General features: G+C 54.8%; 1 protein-coding gene across 28 annotated transcripts; it reads left to right on the top strand.

Moving 5' to 3' along the window:
* Positions 1–20: 20 nt before the first annotated feature.
* TRIM65 (tripartite motif containing 65) lies at positions 21–14,784 on the top strand. 28 transcript variants are annotated; one of them, XM_074020581.1, is made up of 8 exons: positions 21–510; positions 4,094–4,189; positions 4,445–4,678; positions 4,759–4,933; positions 5,064–5,129; positions 5,593–5,723; positions 12,415–12,510; positions 14,459–14,784. In XM_074020581.1, exons 1-7 carry the CDS (start codon positions 103–105, stop codon positions 12,475–12,477), a joined length of 1,173 nt encoding a protein of 390 aa, XP_073876682.1. In that variant the 5' UTR covers positions 21–102; the 3' UTR covers positions 12,478–12,510; positions 14,459–14,784. The 28 variants fall into 28 exon arrangements, 18 of the variants coding, with proteins under 18 accessions (XP_073876682.1, XP_073876686.1, XP_073876678.1 ...); XM_074020585.1 differs by having other exon boundaries at positions 5,593–5,663; positions 14,459–14,651; XM_074020577.1 differs by having other exon boundaries at positions 5,593–5,768; positions 14,459–14,651.
* Positions 14,785–16,361: the final 1,577 nt, after the last annotated feature.

Here is a 16,361-nt window from a genome sequence, read left to right as displayed (position 1 = left end):
CGCCCCGCCCCGCGTTAGCCACGCCCGGGCGCCCTCAGTACGCGAGGCCGGCTGTCCCTTTGAGAATTCCGGGGCCCGCCTGGCTCCCACCGCCAGCGGGCCATGGCCGTGCAGCTACTGGAGGAGAAGCTGACCTGCGCCATCTGCCTGGGACTCTACCAGGACCCAGTGACGCTGCCCTGCGGCCACAACTTCTGCGGAGCCTGCATCCGGGACTGGTGGGATCGCTGCGGGAAGGCGTGCCCCGAGTGCCGGGAGCCCTTCCCCGACGGCGCCGAGCTGCGCCGCAACGTAGCCCTCAGTGGCGTGCTGGAGGTGGTGCACGCCGGGCCCGCCCGGGACCCCGGCCCCGACCCCGGCCCCGGCCCTGCCGCGCGCTGCCCCCGCCATGGGCGGCCAATGGAGCTCTTCTGCCGTACCGAGGGCCGCTGCGTATGCAGCGTGTGCACCGTGCACGAATGTCGCCTCCACGAGCGGGCGCTGCTGGACGCCGAGCGCCTCAAGCGCCAGGTGACGCGTCCGCCGGGAACAGGAGGGGGCCGGACCCGCCGCGGCCTGGCCACCGCAGGATGACTCCTGCGGGCCGCGCCCTGCTCTCTCCGAGCACCCGGTGGGGGAGGGGAGCCTCAACTGGAGGGGCTTCGCCCAACCTGGGAGTTGATTATAAAAATCGCGGGTCTGCCAGGCGCGGTGGCTTACGCCTGTAATCCCCGCAGTTTGGGAGCCGAGGCGGGTGGATCACGAGGTCAGGAGATCGAGACCATCCTGGCTAACACGGTGAAACCCCGTCTCTACTAAAAATACAAAAAATTAGCCGGGCGTGGTGGCGGGCGCCTGTAGTCCCAGCTACTCGGGAGGCTGAGGCAGGAGAATGGCGTGAACCCGGGAGGCGGAGCTTGCAGTGAGCCGAGATCCGGCCACTGCACTCCAGTCTGGGCGACAGAGCCAGACTCCATCTCAAAATGAAAAAAAAATATCTCGCATCTGTGCATCGGACTGGGATGTGCAGCCCGGCCAGTGCCGCAGGGTGGGTCTCAGGAGCTGCTGGATGCCTTCCGGATGAAAAAAGCCTGGGCATGAGGCAGCAGCTCCCTGCTCCGTGCCCAGGCGCTAGAGAACAGTCGTGTGTCTGCTTTAATTCGCTGTGCGGGGTGGGGGTGGAGGGGTGAGGGGGGTATGGGGGCTGTTGGTAAATGGATAGACGAGCTCCCTGCCCTTAAGAGACTTAGAATCCACTTAAGAAGTCAGTGTTCCAGTAAGGCCTGAATGTATTCTTGCAAAATGCAGTGAGGAAAGTACATAGCATGTGATAGAGGTGTCGGGGTGACCCTGCTAAACAGGCCAGGAGGAGGAAGGGGAGGCCGCCTTCAGGCTGGCATGTGAGGGCTGAGGAAGCACCAGCCGGGAGGAGAAAGACCTGGGGAAGTGCATTCTAGGCAGAGGAATCAGCCTGCTTCCCTCTCTGGGATGGGAAAGAACTGGGCACGCGGGGTGGCTAGTGGCAGATTTGTGCCACTGAGATCTGTAGGCCAGGCCCCGGGGTCAGCAGGCGCCAGATCGGGCAGGGTCCTGGGGGAGCCTGTCTCTTACTCTAGTGTCATGGGAGCCATTGTAGGCTTGGAAGCAGGGTGGCACATGATCAGATTTGGGCTTCGTGGAGACTGATCACCTGGCTGGGGGCTGAAAGGGGCAGGACGCAAGACCTGAATAGGGTAGGAGCCCAGGGCAGGAGTGCAGGGAGGCAAGGAACCATTTGGAGGGCAGGGAAAGGAGACCAGGATGGAGGAGATGAGAAACGCTGAGGGGGAGCAGTGCCTTGTGGAGGCGAAAGCAGGCCAGAGGGGACATGGGGGACAGCAGAGAGGGCAGCAAGGGAGACACCTGGGTATTCTGTCTTGAGCACGCAGGTGGCTGGGGTCTGTGTGCTGAGAGACATAGGTGGAGGGCAGAGTTTGGCCTTGGACGTATAGAGGTGACAGTCGCCAGTGGGACAAACCAGGGGACGGGTCTGTGGCACCTGGGACCCCGGCCCTGCCGCGCGCTGCCCCCGCCACGGGCAGCCGCTGGAGCTCTTCTGCCGGACCGAGAGCTGCTGCGTGTGCAGCGTGTGCACCATGCGCGAGTGTCGCCTCCACAAGCAGGCGCTGCCGCCGGGAGTGGGAGGGGGCCAGACCCACCGCAGCCTGGCCACCACCGGGCGCGGTGGCTCACACCTGTGATCCCAGCACTTTGGGAGCCGAGGCGGGCGGATCACGAGATCAGGAGATTGAGACCATCCTGGCTAACACAGTGAAACCCCGTCTCTACTAAAAATACAAAAAATTAGCTGGGCCTGGTGGCGGGCGCCTGTAGTCCCAGCTACTGGGGTGGGAGGCGGAGCTTGCAGTGAGCTCCAAAGCTCAGGAGTGGAGAGCTGGGAGTCATTAGTGCTAGGAGGGAGAGAGGGTTCCAAGCTGGAGCTCCCAGGAAGATGGGGAAGGTTGGGGGAGCGGCAGCCCTGTGTGGCACCTGGAGAGGGGTGCCAGGAAGAGAACAGGCAGGGTGCCCATGCCAATCGGAGGCTCAGTACGAGGACAGAAATGACCTTCAGCACGGCCCTTGACAAAACCCATTTCAGCAGTGAAGACAGGACGTGGAATCATCTGGGGACAGAGGAGGGCTGGGGCTAAGGCATGGGTGGAGGATGGCACAGGGACGCTGGATGGAACAAGAAGGGAAGGGGTGGCTAGGAGGCCTGATGGGCAGGGAGGGATGGGGGGGTGCACAGCTGGGAGTCAGCGAGGTGGGAGGACTGGGACAGAGGTGGCTGGAACAGGAGAGGGCAGGAAGGTGGTGGTCAGAGAAGGAAGAATGGGTGCCTAGAATGGAGATTTCAGAGCTGGTGACAGGGCCAGGGTGAGTTCACGGGAGCGCTGAGATGAGGTGAAGGAAAAGGGTTCCAGAGTGTTGCAGGACATTCCTTGTAGCTGCTGAAGCCGCCGAGTAGGATGAGACAAGATGTACTGCTCAACAGCGGGTGCAGAAGACTGAGCTAGGCATGGAAGTTTGAGTTGGAGGCCAGTAGAGGGCCATATGGAGGAAGGGAGCAGCAGGGGCAGCCAGTAGCACCAGGGGAGCCAGGATTTTGCAAGAGAGAGGGAAAGGGACATGGGGGTGCCTGTCCCTGGGGGAGGGCGGGTACCCTGGGAGAGCCTGCCTTCCTGCCTCCTGCATTCCTGTGTTAAATGCTGGAGGCTGGGGGCCTGGCGGAGCTCTGGGCTTAGGAAGATCTGAGGACGTTGACCAAATTATCAACCTCTCTGAGCCATTTCCTCCTCTGTGATGTGGGGATAGTAACAGTCCCCATCTCAGTGCATTGTGGGAAAAGCGGAAACAAGATGGTGAAGCTTTTGACCAGATGCTGGGAATGGGGCCCCCGGGACCTGCATGGTTCGTCCCGCTCTCATGAGAGCGTGGTGTTTTGATTCCCAAGGGACTCAGGGAGCATAACCGAATAAGGGTCCCTTCCTCCCCCCTCAGGCTCAAAGCTAGGGCCAGGGACTGGCCGGATCCCCAGAAGAATCTAGTTTATCCATGCAAATAACTGCCCACTTCTCAGACAGCTTTGGTGCTTTGGGTGGTCCCTGCAGTCAGCTTGTTAAGCCCCAGGGCCTCCTGGACCACTGACCCCTCTGCAGTGAGACAGGGACCAACAGCTTTAGTATTTGGGGTCATCCCTGCAAGGCCTCCTGAGCCAGCATTATCACTTTCATGTGTTGATGGGTAGGGGGTTAGGTCCAGAGAGGGCAGGTGCTTTGCCTCAGCTTGCTCAGCATGCAAGAGGTACAAATGGCAATGGAAGCTGGGTCCTGAGCCCAAGGCTTCTGCTCTGCTCAGGTACCACCCTGCTACAGGTTAGGACAGACTGTCCGGACCCGCCGGGGCACGGCCCCCACTCTCCCTAGGTTAGAGTGAGGCCTGTGCTCCGGAGGCTGGCCTGGGTGGCGTGGGGAGGGGCTGCCTGGTGTCTGCAGGCATGGTTGGTTGTCTGAGAAAGGGTGTCACAGCCAATCCTGGCCCTCTCTTGTTGCTTGTCCCATGGCGGCCACCACAGGCCCAGCTGAGAGCCAGCCTGGAGGTTACCCAGCAGCAGGCCACCCAGGCCGAAGGCCAGCTACTAGAGCTGCAGAAGCAAAGAAGCCAGATCCAGGTATGAGGGCTGTGCCTGCCCGCCCACCATGGCCTCACACTGCATCCTGGGGGCGGTCACCAGCTGGTCCCTGGAACACCGGGCAGCAGGGAGTGTGGCTGAGCAGGGAGCTGGGCACAGGGGTCCTGGGGAGGTTCCCAGGACCCTGCCTCCCAACATCCCTGACCCTCAGCCCAGCGGGCAGCCCTGGCCCTAGCCTACCTTGGTATGGCACAGGGCCCTGGCCACCCTGAAGCCCCTGCTGTTCCCACCCAGAACTCAGCCTGCATCTTGGCCTCCTGGGTCTCCGGCAAGTTCAGCAGCCTGCTACAGGCCCTGGAAATGCAGCACACGGCAGCACTGAGGAGCATCGACGTGGCCAAGACGCGGGTGCTGGCACAGGTTCGAGATGAGGAGCAGCGGCTGCGGGGCCACTTGGAGGCTGTGGCTCGCCATGGCTGCAGGATCCAGGAGCTTCTGGAGCAGGTGGATGAGCAGACCTTCCTGCAGGTGCGAGGGCTCAGGCACAGGTGGGGGACTTGCTTCCCTGCCCCTTAGGCCCGGGCTTACTTGTTCTCCCTGGGGCTCAGGAATCACAGCTCCTCCAGCCCCCAGGGCCTCTTGGGCCACTGACCCCTCTGCAGTGGGATGAAGACCAACAGCTGGGCGACCTGAAGCAGTTGCTAAGCCGGCTGTGTGGCCTCCTCTTGGAAGAGGGGGGCCACCCCGGGGCACCAGCCAAGCCTGTGGACTTAGGCCCCATGGGTAAGACTGACCCCAGGCCCCCACTACTGCCCTGGGCCCAGCTGCCGCTCCCGCTGTGGGGCAGAGGGGGGTCAGGGCCCACACATCATGACCTCTCCAACCATTCTCCTAATGCTGCTTTGCCCCCTAGAGGCCCCAGGTCCCCTGGCACCGGTCCCAAGCACAGTTTGTCCACTGAGGAGGAAACTCTGGCAGAGTAAGGAGGCCATTCGTGTATGTGTGCAACTGTGTGTGCGTGTGCAAGGAGGTGCCTGTGCTGTGAACAAGTGTGTGCACACACATGTTTGTATGCACATGTGAGTGAGGGGGGCACGTGTTGTGACTGTCCTGCCGGGACATCTGAGCCTGGCCCTACCCCCTGCACACCTCGTGCACATCCACCCTGAAGCAGAGGCAGCCAGTGTTCATTGAAGGACAGAGTCTGGGGCACAGACCCGCGATTCTCCCGCTTAATACTGAGTTAATGGATCTGGGAGCCCCAGTTTTCTCAGCTGTGAACAGGGCTGATAGAGGATTCCGCCTGCGAGGTCATGGCGAGGATTAAGTGTTGTGGTGGCTGCTGGTGCTCAGCATGCCTGGCGGAGGTTTAGCAGCGGACAAATGGAGATCCAGTTGTGCTGTCTTCCCCTAGCCCACTTCTGTCCTCCTTTCTCCAACAGATTATCGCAATCTGACCTTTGATCCAATCAGCGCCAACCGTCACTTCTATCTGTCGCGCCAGGACCAGCAGGTGAAGCACTGCCGTCAGTCCCAGGGCCCAGGCAGGCCCGGCAGATTCGAGCTCTGGCAGGTGCAGTGTACCCAGAGTTTCCAGGCCGGGCACCACTACTGGGAGGTGCGCGCGTCAGACCACTCAGTGACACTGGGCGTCTCCTACCCGCAACTGTCACGGTGCAGGGTGGGGCCCCACACAGACAACATTGGCCGGGGACCCTGCTCCTGGGGGCTCTGCGTCCAGGGGGACAGCCTCCAGGCCTGGCACAACGGGCAGGCCCAGCGCCTCCCAGGGGTGTCAGGGCGGCTCCTGGGCATGGATTTGGACCTGGCCTCAGGCTGCCTCACCTTCTACAGCCTGGAGCCCCAGACCCAGCCCCTGTACACCTTCCATGCCCTCTTCAACCAGCCCCTCACCCCCGTCTTCTGGCTCCTTGAGGGTAGGACCCTGACCCTGTGCCATCAGCCAGGGGCTGTGTTCCCTCCGGGGCCCCAGGAAGGGGTGCTCAGCTGAAGAAGGCATGGGATGGAGCCCTGGCATAGCTGCCACCATGCCTGCGTGCCCAAGAGCTGCCCAGCTCCAGCTCGGAGACTGGAGGACCAGCTGTTGGCCTCTCTGTTAACTCAGAAAGAGATTGGAGGTGGGGGTAGGTGAGCATAAACCCAGAGTTCACTGTTCCAGCCTCTTTGAAGGGGACACGGTCTAGGAGGGGGATAAATGGGATGCCCTTGCCCCAAACAGAACCCAGTTCTAGGTACTGCCTGGGCCTGGGAGGCTAGAGCAGTGCCCAGGGGACTTCTGGGCTTACGGGACAGCGTGTGTGACAAAATTCAGATCCATCTGAACTTGCCTCTGGAGATGATAAGGGCCAAAGGAGCAGTTAGTGAGGGGCAGTGAGCCAGAGTAGCCCCAGGGCCGACAGATTCCTCCCTCCGTCCCGCCTGCAGCTCTCTTTAATTTTTTGTAACATTTGCATAGATGTCCGTCCTGTCTTGTAGTCTTTTCATTTTGTGCGTCCTTATAATTATATTCTATTAACAATTTTGTTTTCTGCATTTAAACATTTTTTTTTTTAGGAGATGGTCTTGCTATGTCACTCAGGCTGGTGTACAGTGGCACAATCGTGGCTCACTGCAGCCTCGAGCTCCTGAGCTCAAAGGATCCTCCCACCTCAGCTTCCGAAGTAGCTGAGATTACAGTGTTTTCTGAAGTTTTTTGACTTAACATAAGCATTTTTCACATGATTGAAAATTTTCACTGATTGCTGTAGTCATTCTAATGGCTATCAAGTTTATCCATTATTGGACATTTAATTTGCTTTCTTTTTAGCTATACAAACATCGATGTGTTTTTTTTGAGACAGGGTCTCCCTCTGTCACCCAGGCTGGTGTGCAGGGGTGCCATCATGGGCTCATGGGATTCTCCTACCTCAGCCTCCTGAGTAGCTGGAATTATAGGTGTGCGCCACCACGCCTGGCTTATGATGAATATTTCTGCGCAGGATGCTTGGCCGCATTTATGGTCATGTATGTAGGCTGTTACCTCAAGTGAGTCACTCAGGGAACAATGAGCACTTGAAGATTTTTTTATTCAAAAGACCACAGTGAGGCCACCTTGAGTCCGGCCGACTAAGGCCCCTCAACCCTGTCACCAAGCAGCGCGTGACACTGGCAGGACCTCCGTCTCCAGCATCCCACCCCTGGGTGTGGGACTTTGGGGCAGCCGTGTGTGCAGGTGCCGGCGCAGGCTAGCTCCTCCTGGCTTGGTGTGGTGTTTGCCATTACAGAACATGCTGCCACGAAGAGCCCTGGGCATGATTTTGCTTGTACTTCCGGAAGTGGGGTTGCTGGGTCATCGGGTAGATGTAATTTGTTTTACTTGAAATGTTCCACTTCTTGTTCTGGGAGGTGGTTCCAAGGGTGTCTGCTTTTGGCCAGGCGTGGCGGCTCACGCTTGTAATCCCAGCACTTTGGGAGGCCGAGGCGGGCGGATCACAAGGTCAGGAGTTCGAGTTCAGCCTGGCCAACATGGCAAAACCCCGTCTCTACTAAAAATAGCAAAAATTAGCCGGGCGTGGTGGTGTGCGCCTGTAATCCCTTCTGGGGAGGCTGAGGCAGGAGAATTGCTTGAACCCGGGAGGTGAGGTTGCAGTGAACCGAGATTGCACCACTGCACTACAGCCTGGGTGACAGAGCGAGACTCCATCTGAAAAAAAAAAAAAAGGGGAGGGGTGTCTGCTTTTGTAACTTTAAAAACTGGACATCTGTGTTATATGTACTCATGGATAAATATTTCACAATAAAAATTTTTTAAAGGATAATACATGTAATATACATACCCCAATATATATAATGTTTTTATATTTGTTAAAAAAAAAAAACAAAACCTCCCACGACAACCCCATCCCAATCACTGCCACCATTGCAGCCTCCATCTTGTGTCCCTGCTCCTAGCCTGTGGCTGTTTGTTCAAGAGCAGGGCAGGGACTTGGATTGGCACGGCCCAGGTAAGGCCTTTCCAGGAAGATCCTCAGATGGGAGCTCCCCAGACATGGGGAGGGAATCTGACATGTGGAGCCCCACAGCCAGGAGGCAGGCAGGACCTTGCTGGCCGGCTAGGGGCAACAGTGGGAGCTGAAAGCCCAGCCAGGCAGTATTGGCCTGGCCAGATAGCCATCATTGCTGTCCCCACCTCATACTCCCTCCTAATCCAAGGCTGCAGCAGAAGCTTCCAGAGGGCTGAGCCGCGCTCTGAGAGGGGCAGAGCGAGGAAGAGTGGCCCCCTGTCTGCTTCTGAGGTGGGAGGTGTTTGGGGTCATTTATTATATGAAATTCTTCCTGTTGGGTGGTGGTTCTTTCTATATTCTGTTGGCGTGTTCTGTGTTATAAATATTGACCCCTTTTTCTTTCTTTCTTTCTTTTTTTTTGAGACGGAGTCTCGCTCTGTCCCCCAGGCTGGAGTGCAGTGGCGCGATCTCAGCTCACGGCAACCTCCACCTCCTGGGTTCAAGTGATCTTCCTGCCTCAGCCTCCTGAGTAGCTGGGATTATAGGTGCACGCCACCACGCCCAACTAATTTTTGTATTTTTAGTAAAGTTGGGGTTTCACCATGTTGGTCAGGCTGGTCTCAAACTCTGGACCTCATGATCCACCTGCCTTGGCCTCCCAAAGTGCTGGGATTACAGGCAGGAGTCACCATGTCCAGCCCCGCCTTTTTTTTCTAATGGACAGCCTCCCGAGCCAATGTAGGCTCAGAGACTCCCACTATTTATTTCTTTTTCGTTTTTGTTTGTTTGTTTGTTTTGTTTTGTTTTTTGAGACGGAGCCTTACTCTGTCACCCAGGCTAGAGTGCAGTGGTATAGTCTTGGCTCACTGCAACCTCTGCCTCCCGGGTTTCAGTGATTCTCCTGCCTCAGCCTCCAGAATAGCTAGGACTACAGGCACCCACCTGTAATGCCCAGCTACTTTGTTTTTTGTTTTGTTTTTGAGACAGAGTTGCACTCTGTTGCCCAGGCTGGAGTGCAGTGGAGCGATCTCAGCTCAGTGCAACCTCTGCCTTCCACATTCAAGTGATTCTCCTGCCTCAGCCTCCCAAGTAGCTTGGATTATAGGCGCCCACCACCACACCCAGCTAGTTTTTGTATTTTTAGTGGAGTCATGGTTTCACCAGTTTGGCCAGGCTGGTCTCAAACTCCTGACCTCATGTCATCTGCCCGCCTGAGCCTCCCAAAGGGATCTACGCCTGGTATTGCAGGCGTGAGCCATTGCTTTTTTTTTTTCTTTTTTCTTTCTTTTTTTTTTTTTTTTTTTGAAGAGATGGTGCCTCACTCTGTCATCCAGGCTGCAGTGCAAGGGCAGGATACAACCTCCGCCTCCTGGGCTCAAGTGATCCTCCTCCTGCCTCAGCCTCCTGAGTAGCTGGAACTACAGTCGCATACCACTTCGCCCAGCTAATTTTTTAATTTTTTTGTTGAGAACGGTTCTCACTGTGTTGCCCAGGCTGGTCCTGAACTCCTGGCTTCAAGCGATCCATGCTCAGCCAGCCTAACTTATTCTGAGAGAACTCTCCATGTCCTCTCCAGGAAAATGCACACTGGTATCGAGGGAAAAGGCAGCACAGAGTTGGGATGTGACATTTGGAAAGGGGACACGTTTGATTAGCTTGTGGGTGTTTCCAGCATGTCTGGCCCACCCACCAGACCCCCTTACAGATTCTGGGCTTCAGTTATGCACAATCAGGTGGATGGTCACCCAGAGACAGAACAAGGGCAGGAGACATTGTGAAAGACAGGGACCTCAAGGGCCAGCAGGATTGGAGGGAGTTGGATGGGAGGCCAGAGAGGTGTATTAGTCTGTTTTCGTGCTGCTAATAAAGATGTACCTGAGACTGGGCAATTTATAAAGGAAAACGGTGTGGGTTTTTTTTTGTTTTTTTGTTTTTTTTTTTTTAAACGGAGTTGCACTCTGTTGCCCAGGCTGGAGTGCAGTGGCGCGATCTTGGCTCACTGCCAGCTCCAGCTCCCAGGTTCATGCCATTCTCCTGCCTCAGCCTCTGAGTAGCTGGGACTACAGGCGCCCGCCACCACATCCGGCTAATTTTTTGTATTTTTAGTAGAGACGGGGTTTCACCGTGTTAGCCAGGATGATCTTTTTTTTTTTTTTTTTTTTTTTTTTGAGACGGGGTCTCGCTCTGTCACCCCGGCTGGAGTGCAGTGGCCGGATCTCAGCTCACTGCAAGCTCCGCCTCCCGGGTTTTCGCCATTCTCCTGCCTCAGCCTCCCGAGTAGCTGGGACTACAGGCGCCCGCCACCTCGCCCGGCTAGTTTTTTGTATTTTTTAGTAGAGACGGGGTTTCACCGGGTTAGCCAGGATGGTCTCGATCTCCTGACCTTGTGATCCACCCGTCTCGGCCTCCCAAAGTGCTGGGATTACAGGCTTGAGCCACCGCGCCCGGCCTAGCCAGGATGATCTTGATCTCCTGACCTCGTGATCCGCCCGCCTCAGCCTCCCAAAGTGCTGGGATTACAGGCGTAAGCCACTGTGCCTGGCCTATTTATTATTTTTTGAGATGGAGTCTCACTCTGTCACCCAGGCTGGAGTGCAGTGGCCCAGTCTCGGCTCACTGCAACCTCTGCCTCCTGGGTTCAAGCAATTCTCCTGCCTCAGCATCCTGAGTAGCTGGGACTACAGACATCACTACCACGCCCAGCTAATTTTTGTATTTTTAGTAGACATAGGGTTTTGCCATGTTGGCCGGGCTGGTCTCAAATTCCCAGTCTCAGATGAGCCACCGCACCTGCCCTGTTTACTTTTTAAGTAATATAAATATATTCATTTGACATTCATACAAACCAACTGTTTAAAAATACATAAAAAGCCAGGCGCGGTGGCTCATGCCTGTAATCCCAGCACTTTGGGAGGCTGAGGTAGGTGGATCACGAGGTCAGGAGATCGAGACCATCCTGGCTAACACGGTGAAACCCCCTCTCTACTAAAAATACAAAAAATTAGCCGGGCGTGGTGGCGGGCGCCTGTAGTCCCAGCTACTCGGGAGGCTGAGGCAGGAGACAGGTGTGAACCAGGGAGGCAGAGCTTGCAGTGAGCCGAGATCACGCCACTACACTCCAGCCTGGGCGACAGAGCGAGACTCTGTCTCAAAAAATAAATAAATAAATAAAAATTTTAAAAACTTGTTCCTAGACAGTGAGGAAAAAAGACAATGAAACAAACAAACAAAACAAACAAAAAAGCTTTTTAACCAAAAAACAAAACAAAAAAGTACATCAAAAGCATAAAGAAGTCCAGGTGCAGTGGCTCATGCCTGTAGTCCCAGCAATTTGGGAGACCAGATCACCTGAGGTCAGGAGTTCAAGACCAGCCTGGCCAACATGGTAAAGCCCCCTTTCTACTAAAAATACAAAAACTAGTTGGGCATGGTAGTGCATGCCTATAGTCCCAGCTGCTCCGGAGGCTAAGGCACGAGGATGGCTTGAACCCAGGAGGCAGGTGTTGCAGTGAGCCGAGATCGAGCCAGTGCACTCCAGCCTGGGAGAAAGAGTGAGACTCTGTCTCAAAAAAAAAAAAAAAAAAAAACCGCCGGGCGCGGTGGCTCAAGCCTGTAATCCCAGCACTTTGGGAGGCCGAGACGGGCGGATCACGAGGTCACAAGATCAAGACCATCCTAGCTAACATGGTGAAACCCCGTCTCTACTAAAAAAATACAAAAAACTAGCCGGGTGAGGTGGCGGGCGCCTGTAGTCCCAGCTACTCCGGAGGCTGAGGCAGGAGAATGGCGTGAACCCGGGAGGCGGAGCTTGCAGTGAGCTGAGATCTGGCCACTGCACTCCAGCCTGGGCGACAGAGCAAGACTGCGTCTCAAAAAAAAAAAAAAAAAAACATACAGAAAAGGAAGTGCTCTTAGGGACATGGTGTTTGGATCCCCTTTCAATAATTTTCAGAGACACAAGTAAAGCTAGAAATAGTTTTTTAATTACTCTCATCACCAGATTGCTTTTTGCTTTTTTTTCCCAGAGACAGGCTCTTAATATGTTGCCCAGGCTGGTCTCCAACTCCTGAGCTGGAGTCCTCGTGCCTTGGCTCCCAAAGGATTGGGATTATAGGCGTGAGCCACCACACCCAGCCACTTGTTTTTATTTGATTTTTTTTCTTTTTTTTCTCAAGCAGTACTAAGGTCAGATAGTCATATGTGAAATTTATAATTATTCAAGCTGCAACCTATTGAGCTTAAATTCTGCTTCCTCTGCAGGACGAGTTACGTGACCTCTGGCAAGACATGGTACCTGTCGGAATTCCTGTTGCCGTCCTTTAGGATGGGGTCCTTGGATGGACAGAATGAGGGCAGGTGTGAACGTGCTGAGCTCACATGGTGCCAGTTACCCTTGCCCTTGGCTCTTAGACAATTCATTTTGAAGGGAACTAATACATTGGGCAAACAACTTTAAAACTTTGGAAATGGAAATGAAATAGATGCCAGACTGGGCACAGTGGCTCACATCTGTAACTCTAGCACTTTGAGAGGCCGAGGCAGGCAGATCACCTAGGGTCAGGGGTTTGAGACCAGCCTGGCCAACATGGTGAAACCCCATCACTACTAAAAAATACAAAATTTAGCCGGGCGTGGTGATGCATGTCTGTAATCCCAGCTACTTGGGAGGCTGAGGCAGGAGAATCGCTTGAACCCGGGAGGTGGAGGTTGCAGTGAGCTGAGATTGTGCCACTGCACTCCAGCCTGGGCAACAGAGTGAGACTCCATTTCAAAAAAAAACAGAAAAGAAAAGAAATATCTAGATGCCACCACACTGACAAATCACATCTCTGTGCTTTCCTCCTGGGGGGCAGATCTTTTCAAGCAGGCAGGATAGCAGGCTGTGGGTGGGGAGCAGAGGGTTGGCTGGGACCCAACCGGAAAGGCACCCTCTCCTCCAGAACCAGGCAGGTTTATGGCCTCAGCAAACCCAGGCAGCCTGGGCCTCCCAACCGCTCCTGGGGCTTGGCAGACAAGTGACAGTCCTGATCAAGTGCTCTTGAGAAACCAACGTATGGAACTCATTACCCACCTTCCTGCCAAATCAGGCACACCCAGGCCGGCTCCCTCTGCTACTCCCTCTGCCTGGAAGGTCTTTTCCCACCCCAGCCTCTGCCTGCCCGAGCCCTAGCAGTCTGTGAAAGCCCAGCTCAAATGCCACTTCCACAGTTCCCCCAGCCTTTCCCATGGAGCCCCCGGGAGCAGACTGCACTGCTCTTTTGGCACTTGGAGTTGCAACAGTCTGAATGTGTGTGTACCCTCAGAAGTGATGTGTTGAGATCCTCATCCCTAAGGTGATGGTCCAAGGAGGTGGGGTCTTCAGGTGGGTGAAGCCTCATTCATGGGATGAGTGCCCTTGTCCGAGGGGCCCCAGAGGCTCTCTGGCTGTCTCTTGGCCATGTGAGGACACAGTGGGAAGGCAGCCATCTACAACCCAGGAAGTGGCTCTCACTGGAACCCTGACTGTGCTGTCACCGTGATCGCAGACCTCCAGCCTCCAGAACTGTGAGGGGTGTCTGTTGTGTATAAGCCATCCAGTCTCTGGTGTTCTGAGATAGCAGCCAAGAGACACTAAGACAGGGGTTACTGAATGCCTGGAGAGCCAGCTCCCTCCCCAAGAGACTGGGTCCCTCCTTCTTTCTTTCTTTTATTTATTTATTTATTTTTTTTGAGATGGAGTCTCGCTCTGTCGCCCAGGCTGGAGTGCAGTGGCACAACCTCTGCCTCCCGGGTTCAAGCAATTCTCCTGCCTCAGCCTCCCAAGTAGCTGGGAATACAGGTGCACGCACCACCATGGCCGGCTAATTTTTTTGTATTTTTAGTAGAGATGGGGTTTTGCCATGTTGGCCAGGCTGGTCTGGAACTCGTGACCTCAAGTGATCGCCCACCTCGGCCTCCCAAAGTCCTGGGATTCCAGGCGGGAGCCACCGCGCCCGGCTCATTTGTGCTCTTTTTCTTGTGTTTTCTCCTCTTTAGCTCTGAACTCATTAAGTTCCTTCTGAACATTTCTAGCCTGGTCTCAGGGGACCTGAGAGTATCTTCCCATCCCCCAAGCCCAGAGAGCTGGGGAAACAGAGGCAGGAATGCAGACCTGATGGGAGAGGTGGACAAGGGTTTGGGATGGCCGCGGCAGTGTGTGCTGAGGTTTAGGGAAGGGCCAGGGTCCCGGAACACAGAGAAGGCCAGGAACACCAGGGGACATGCATGACCTCTAGCACATTTGAGCCTGGGCCTCTCTCCAACCTTTCCTTATGTGCTGTTATAGGTTGAATCATGTTCCCTGAAAAAGACTTATTCAGATCCTAACCCCCAGGACCTGTGGCTGTGACCTTATTTGGAAATAAGAGTATTTGTAGATATGACCGAGTTAAGATGAGGGCATACTGGAGTAGAATATGCCCTCATCCAACAACTGGTGTCCTTACAAGAAGAGGAAATTGGCACCGGGCTCAGTGGCTCACGCCTGTAATCCTAGCACTTTGGGAGGCTGAGGCAGGCAGACTGCTTAAGCCCAGGGGTTTGAGTGAGCAACAGAGCAAGAGTCTCTCAAAAAAAAAAAAAAAAAAAAAAAAAAAAAAGAGAGAGAGAGAAGAGGACATGAACACAGACACAGAGAAAAGGCAAATGACAACTGAGACTGATATTAGAGCGCATCTTACAGCTGAGAGCCAAGGAACGCCAAGAACTGCCAGCCAGTACCAGAAGGTGGGACAGATGCCCAGGACAGAGTCTCTCTCAGATCCTGCAGAAGGAAGCCACGCTGCAGCACCTTACTGAAAGCATTTCTTTCTATTCCAAATGGAGACAATACACCACAGTGGTATGAGCAGTTACCTGTGACTTTGTCACTAACCGAAATTACAGGTATCTCCGGGTGCAGTGGCTCATGTCTGTAATCCCAGCACTTTGGGAGGCTGAGGCGGGCAGATCACTTGAGGTCAGGAGTTCGAGACCAGCCTGGCCAACATGGTGAAACCCCATCTCTACTAAAAATACAAAAAAAATTAGCCAGGCAAGGTAGCATTTAATTTTTTTTTTTTTTTTTTTTTTTTTTTGAGATGCTCTGTCACCCAGGCTGGAGTGCAGTGGCGTGAACTCTCACTGCAACCTCTACCTCCCAGATTCAAGCGATTCTCCTGCCTCAGCCTCCCAAGTAGCTGGGATTACAGGTGCCCACTATCTTGCCTGTCTAATATGGTGAAACCCCATCTCTGCTAAAAATACAAAAATTAGCTGGGTGTGGTGGCAGGTGCCTGTAATACCAGATACTTGGGAGGCTGAGGCACGAGAATGACTTGAACCCGGGAGGTGGAGGTTACAGTGAGCCGAAGTCGTGCCACTGTACTGCCAGTTGGGTCTCAAACTCCTGACCTTAAGTGATCCGCCTGCCTCAGCCTCCCAAAGTGCTGGGATTACAGGTGTGAGCCACCATACCCAGCCCCACTGTAGTCTTGACCTGCCCAGGGTCAAGTGATCCTACCACTTCAGCCTCCCAAGTAGCTGGGACCACAGCCTACTGCACTCAGCTATTTTTTTTTGTTTTGTTTTGTTTTTTTGTAGAGACGGAGTCTGCCTATGTTGCTCAGGCTGGTCTCGAACTCCTGGACTCAAGTGATCCTCCCACCTTAATCTCCCCAAGTGCTGGAATTACAGGCATGAGCCCCTGCACCCAGCCTGACATCACTGTTGATGTTGACCTTGATCACCTGGCTGAGCTACTGTGTCAGGTTTCTCAGCTGTGAAGCTTTGGCTCCCTTTAGAAGAGTCGCTCTGCACAGCCCACAGGAGTGGGAAGTTAAGTTCCTCCTCACAGTCGCTACAAAAATCATTTGGGCCCGGGAGTGGTGGCTCACGCCTGTAATCCCAGCACTTTGGGAGGCCGAGGTGGGTGGATCACCTGAAGTCAGCAGTTGGAGACCAGCTTGGCCAACATGGTGAAAACCCGTCTCTACTAAAACTACAAAAATTAGCCGAGTGTGGTGGTGGGCCCGCATAATCCCAGCTACTCGAGAGGCTGAGGAAGGAGAATCGCTTGAACCCAGGAGGCACAGGTTGCAGTGAGCTGAGATTGCATCACTGCACTCCAGCCTGGGCGACAAAAGCGAAATTCCATCTAGAAAAATAAAAATAGGCCGGGTGCGGTGGCTCACGCCTGTAATCCCAGCACT

This window comes from Macaca fascicularis, chromosome 16, assembly GCF_037993035.2.
Source record: "Macaca fascicularis isolate 582-1 chromosome 16, T2T-MFA8v1.1".
Classification (NCBI taxonomy): Eukaryota; Metazoa; Chordata; class Mammalia; order Primates; family Cercopithecidae; genus Macaca; species Macaca fascicularis.
This window is presented reverse-complemented; position numbering and strand designations above follow the sequence as displayed.

Bases quoted from the DNA above. Each gene is read 5' to 3' on its own strand.
- TRIM65 (XM_005584999.4), top strand. From the start codon at position 103: ATGGCCGTGCAGCTACTGGAGGAGAAGCTGACCTGCGCCATCTGCCTG. The intron at 511-4,093 runs GTGACGCGTCCG...CGGCCACCACAG, and splicing joins CCGAGCGCCTCAAGCGCCAG to GCCCAGCTGAGAGCCAGCCT. The intron at 4,934-5,063 runs GTAAGACTGACC...TTTGCCCCCTAG, and splicing joins TGTGGACTTAGGCCCCATGG to AGGCCCCAGGTCCCCTGGCA.